This window comes from Hyla sarda, chromosome 3 (assembly GCF_029499605.1).
Source record: "Hyla sarda isolate aHylSar1 chromosome 3, aHylSar1.hap1, whole genome shotgun sequence".
NCBI lineage: Eukaryota > Metazoa > Chordata > Amphibia > Anura > Hylidae > Hyla > Hyla sarda.
The window spans coordinates 421,288,367-421,294,412 of record NC_079191.1 but is presented as its reverse complement, the minus strand read 5'-3'; the positions used below and the strand labels follow the sequence as shown (position 1 = coordinate 421,294,412).

The following is a 6,046-nucleotide window of genomic DNA, read 5'->3' as shown; positions in this document are numbered from 1 at the left end:
ACAATCAGGCAATTAGCAAGACGTCCCCAATAAAGGAGTGGTTCTGTAGGTGGTGACCACAGACAACTTCTCAGTTCCTATGCTTCCTGGCTGATATTTTGGTCACTTTTGAATGCTGGCGGAGCTTTCACTCTAGTGGTAGCATAAGACTGAGTCTACAACCCACACAAGTGGCTCAGGTAGTGCAGCTCATCCAGGATGGCACATCAATGCGAGCTGTGGCAAGAAGGTTTGCTGTTTCTGTCAGTGTAGTGTCCAGAGCATGGAGGCGCTACCAGAAGCCAGGCCAGTACATCAGGAGACGTGGAGGAGGCCATAGGAGGGCAACAACCCAGCATCAGGACCACTACCTCCGCCACTGAGGCACCACTAACTGTAGGGCTGGAGGCTTTAGGGGCCCAGCCTAAGGCTTAGTGGATGCCCTCACCCTCCAAAGCCCCCAGCCTAATAGCTGACAGACTCTACATACTTTGACTTGTCCTTCTTATACCTGTTCTTGTCCTTATCATTGTCCTCTTCATACCTGTGCTTTTCCTCTTCATACCTGTGCTTGTCCTCTTCATACCTGTGCTTGTCCTCTTCATACCTGTGCCTGTTCTCTTCATACCTGTTCTTGTCCTCTTCATACCTGTGGTTGTCCTCTTCATATCTGTGCTTGTCCTCTTCATACCTGTGCCTGTTCTCTTCATACCTGTTCTTGTCCTCTTCATACCTGTGGTTGTCCTCTTTATACCTGTGCCTGTCCTCTTCATACCTGTGGTTGTCCTCTTCATATCTGTGCTTGTCCTCTTCATACCTGTGGTTGTCCTCTTCATACCTGTGGTTGTCCTCTTCATACCTGTGCCTGTCCTCTTCATACCTGTGGTTGTCCTCTTCATACCTGTGGTTGTCCTCTTCATACCTGTGGTTGTCCTCTTCATACCTGTGCTTGTCCTCTTCATACCTGTGCTTGTTCTCTTCACACCTGTGCTTGTCCTCTTCATACCTGTGCTTGTCCTCTTTATACCTGTTCTTGTCCTCTTCATACCTGTGCCTGTCCTCTTCATATCTGTTCTTGTCCTCTTCATACCTGTGCCTGTCCTCTTCATACCTGTGCCTGTCCTCTTCATACCTGTGCCTGTCCTCTTCATACCTGTTCTTGTCCTCTTCATACCTGTTCTTGTCCTCTTCATACCTGTGCCTGTCGTCTTCATACCTGTTCTTGTCCTCTTCATACCTGTGCCTGTCCTCTTCATACCTATGGTTGTCCTCTTCATACCTGTGCCTGTCCTCTTCTCTTTACCTGTGGTTGTCCTCTTCATACCTGTGCTTGTTCTCTTCACACCTGTGCTTGTCCTCTTCATACCTGTGCATGTCCTCTTCATACCTGTTCTTGTCCTCTTCATACCTGTGCCTGTCCTCTTCATACCTGTTCTTGTCCTCTTCATACCTGTGCCTGTCCTCTTCATACCTGTGCCGGTCCTCTTCATACCTGTTCTTGTCCTCTTCATACCTGTGCTTGTCCTCTTCATACCTGTGCCTGTCGTCTTCATACCTGTGCTTGTTCTCTTCATAGCTGTGATTGTCCTCTTCATACCTGTGCTTGTCCTCTTCATACCTGTGCTTGTCCTCTTCATACTTATGCCTGTCCTCTTCATACCTGTGCTTGTCTTCTTCATACCTGTGCCTGTCCTCTTCATACCTGTGCTTGTCCTCTTCATACCTGTGCCTGTCCTCTTCATACCTGTGTTTGTCCTCTTCATACCGGTGCCTGTCCTCTTCATACCTGTGCTTGTCCTCTTCATACCTGTGCCTGTCCTCTTCATACCTGTGGTTGTCCTCTTCATATCTGTGCTTGTCCTCTTCATACCTGTGCCTGTTCTCTTCATACCTGTTCTTGTCCTCTTCATACCTGTGGTTGTCCTCTTTATACCTGTGCCTGTCCTCTTCATACCTGTGGTTGTCCTCTTCATATCTGTGCTTGTCCTCTTCATACCTGTGGTTGTCCTCTTCATACCTGTGGTTGTCCTCTTCATACCTGTGCCTGTCCTCTTCATACCTGTGGTTGTCCTCTTCATACCTGTGGTTGTCCTCTTCATACCTGTGGTTGTCCTCTTCATACCTGTGCTTGTCCTCTTCATACCTGTGCTTGTTCTCTTCACACCTGTGCTTGTCCTCTTCATACCTGTGCTTGTCCTCTTTATACCTGTTCTTGTCCTCTTCATACCTGTGCCTGTCCTCTTCATACCTGTTCTTGTCCTCTTCATACCTGTGCCTGTCCTCTTCATACCTGTTCTTGTCCTCTTCATACCTGTGCCTGTCCTCTTCATACCTGTGCCGGTCCTCTTCATACCTGTTCTTGTCCTCTTCATACCTGTGCTTGTCCTCTTCATACCTGTGCCTGTCGTCTTCATACCTGTGCTTGTTCTCTTCATAGCTGTGATTGTCCTCTTCATACCTGTGATTGTCCTCTTCATACCTGTGCTTGTCCTCTTCATACTTATGCCTGTCCTCTTCATACCTGTGCTTGTCCTCTTCATACCTGTGCCTGTCCTCTTCATACCTGTGCTTGTCCTCTTCATACCTGTGCCTGTCCTCTTCATACCTGTGTTTGTCCTCTTCATACCGGTGCCTGTCCTCTTCATACCTGTGCTTGTCCTCTTCATACCTGTGCCTGTCCTCTTCATACCTGTGGTTGTCCTCTTCATATCTGTGCTTGTCCTCTTCATACCTGTGCCTGTTCTCTTCATACCTGTTCTTGTCCTCTTCATACCTGTGGTTGTCCTCTTTATACCTGTGCCTGTCCTCTTCATACCTGTGGTTGTCCTCTTCATATCTGTGCTTGTCCTCTTCATACCTGTTCTTGTCCTCTTCATACCTGTGGTTGTCCTCTTTATACCTGTGCCTGTCCTCTTCATACCTGTGGTTGTCCTCTTCATACCTGTGGTTGTCCTCTTCATACCTGTGGTTGTCCTCTTCATACCTGTGGTTGTCCTCTTCATACCTGTGCTTGTCCTCTTCATACCTGTGCTTGTTCTCTTCACACCTGTGCTTGTCCTCTTCATACCTGTGCTTGTCCTCTTTATACCTGTTCTTGTCCTCTTCATACCTGTGCCTGTCCTCTTCATATCTGTTCTTGTCCTCTTCATACCTGTGCCTGTCCTCTTCCTACCTGTGCCTGTCCTCTTCATACCTGTGCCTGTCCTCTTCATACCTGTTCTTGTCCTCTTCATACCTGTTCTTGTCCTCTTCATACCTGTGCCTGTCGTCTTCATACCTGTTCTTGTCCTCTTCATACCTGTGCCTGTCCTCTTCATACCTGTGGTTGTCCTCTTCTTACCTGTGCCTATCCTCTTCATACCTGTGGTTGTCCTCTTCATACCTGTGCTTGTTCTCTTCACACCTGTGCTTGTCCTCTTCATACCTGTGCCTGTCCTCTTCATACCTGTTCTTGTCCTCTTCATACCTGTGCCTGTCCTCTTCATACCTGTGCCTGTCCTCTTCATACCTGTTCTTGTCCTCTTCATATCTGTGCCTGTCCTCTTCATACCTGTGCCGGTCCTCTTCATACCTGTTCTTGTCCTCTTCATACCTGTGCTTGTCCTCTTCATACCTGTGCCTGTCGTCTTCATACCTGTGCTTGTTCTCTTCATAGCTGTGATTGTCCTCTTCATACCTGTGCTTGTCCTCTTCATACCTGTGCTTGTCCTCTTCATACTTATGCCTGTCCTCTTCATACCTGTGCTTGTCCTCTTCATACCTGTGCCTGTCCTCTTCATACCTGTGCTTGTCCTCTTCATACCTGTGCCTGTCCTCTTCATACCTGTGTTTGTCCTCTTTATACCGGTGCCTGTCCTCTTCATACCTGTGCTTGTCCTCTTCATACCTGTGCCTGTCCTCTTCATACCTGTGCCTGTCCTCTTCATACCTGTGCTTGTCCTCTTCATACCTGTTCTTGTCCTCTTCATACCTGTGCCTGTCCTCTTCATACCTGTGCTTGTCCTCTTCATACCTGTGCTTGTCCTCTTCATACCTGTGCTTGTCCTCTTCATACCTGTGCCTGTCCTCTTCATACCTGTGCTTGTCCTCTTCATACCTGTTCTTTTCCTCTTTATAGTTATGCTTATATCTGTGCTTGTCCTCTTAATACCTGTTCTTGTCCTCTTCATACCTGGTCTTGTCCTTTTAAATCTGTCAAGCGATAAAAGTTGTTGAGGGTAAGAGCTTTGTAAACATCTTCTGATACCTAGCAATTCCCCTTAAGATGCGTTTATGGGGGGGTGATAGGAAGTAGCAGAGGTCTGCACCACAAATCCCTCATGTTAATCAAACAGCTGTACGAACCATTTCTAAGATATATAAAACTATAGGACGGCATATAAGATCTATCCTGGGATTCCATTGTCACCCCCTGACCCAACATTAAGGACGGACACCAGAAAATTCTAGCACTTTGCCGTTCCTCCCTAGTGTCATCTTTTGGAGGGCCAGTCCCTACTTTTGACCTAAGTCCCTCCTTAGAAATAGATCTGCGTTAATACACTTACTATATTTCCCGAAAAACCATTCAGATGCTTCCTAATGTCCATTTATAAATTATTTCGTTACTTGGTGCAACTTGAATTACAAAAAAAATTCTATTTTCCTGTGATTTTTTTTCTCCTAACATTTGGATTAAAACTATTCAAGCACATACTGTATATATTATTGAATAAAAAAGGGATCTTTCAGACAATGAACCATAAGTACAGTGGTCCCTCAACATACGATGGTAATTCATTCCAAACGACCCATCGTTTGTCGAATCCATCGTATGTTGAGGGATTCGTGCAATGTAAAGTATAGGAAGCTGTACTCACCTGTCTCTGCCGCTCCGGACCAGGTCCTCACCGCTCCCGATGGTGTCCCAGGGGCTCCTGATGCTGTCCCGCTGCTCCGGTGTCTTCTTCGCGATCCTCCGGCTTCTTCTGCATCTTCTGCAGGGTCCGGGCCTCGCTTTCTGGTGACGTTATTATGCTGCTGCGCCGGCGCGGTGTGCGCAGTGACGTAATAACGACGCCGGAAAGCGAGGCCCGGACCCCAGAGAAGATGCAGAAGATGCTGGAGGATCATGAAGTGGACCCGGAGCAGCGGGAATAGGTAAGCGAACCTGCCCGGGATGCTTAAACTGCTATTCGACAGAAGCTTAAGCATTTTGTGCTGTCGGATAGCAGTTAATGCGATGGCCCCGACATATAAAAGCATCGTATGTCAATGCTGACATCGACATGCGATGGCCTCTGAGAGTGATCGTATGTCGATTTTATCATATGTCGGGGCCATCGCATGTCGGGGGCTTACTGTACACCCTGTTTGACCATCTAAAAAGTTGGGAGGCATTAGTGTCACACTGTACCCCAAGACATTTAACTCCATGTTTCCAAACCTACAGTTAAATGCAAATAAATAAATAAATAAATAAATCTAACAAGACTACAATAACAAGGATAAAAAAGGGTCCCCAGCTCTTATGTAGCCTATAATAGTTTAATGCCATAAAGCAGTGTTTCCCAACCAGTTTGGCTCCAGCTGTTGCAAAAATACACCTCCCAGCATGCCTGCAGCTTACAACAGTGATTCCAAGGGGTTTCATTAAGAACTGCCAGGGGTTCCGCAGGCTCCAGCAGGACTCTCTTCCCGCCGGCCCTCCAGACTCTCTTCCCGCCGGCCCCCAAACTCTTCTCGGCCCCCCGCAGAAGGATGGCTCAGCTTAATTAAGGTAATGCACCCTTTCCCCTCTGTCACCCCTGTCCAACCCCCTTTGTCACTCCTCTGTTACCCCCTATCACCTTTTTCCACTTTCCTGTCATCCATGTCCATCTTGTCCGCCCCTGTGACCCACGTTCACCACCCCTCTGACCACCCCCCAATCTACCCCCCATCACCAATGTCCGACCCACACTATTTACCCCTCTGTCCCTTTGTCACCCCTCTCCACCCCTGTTACCACCTTGTCACTCCTGTTCACCCCTCTTTCACCCCCTGTCACCCATGTACACTCCTCGACACCCCCCAACATCCCTCTGTC

At 47.8% G+C, this 6,046-nt stretch overlaps 1 protein-coding gene across 1 annotated transcript; it reads right to left on the bottom strand.

Moving 5' to 3' along the window:
• Nucleotides 1-444: 444 nt before the first annotated feature.
• Nucleotides 445-5,838, bottom strand: LOC130361079 (sarcoplasmic reticulum histidine-rich calcium-binding protein-like). Its single transcript, XM_056563645.1, has 4 exons — nucleotides 5,808-5,838; nucleotides 3,320-4,088; nucleotides 1,283-3,088; nucleotides 445-1,174 (listed from the first exon to the last, which is right to left on the bottom strand). The coding sequence occupies exons 1-4, from the start codon at nucleotides 5,836-5,838 to the stop codon at nucleotides 445-447; spliced, it is 3,336 nt and encodes a 1,111-aa protein (XP_056419620.1).
• Between the last annotated feature and the right edge of the window lie 208 nt (nucleotides 5,839-6,046).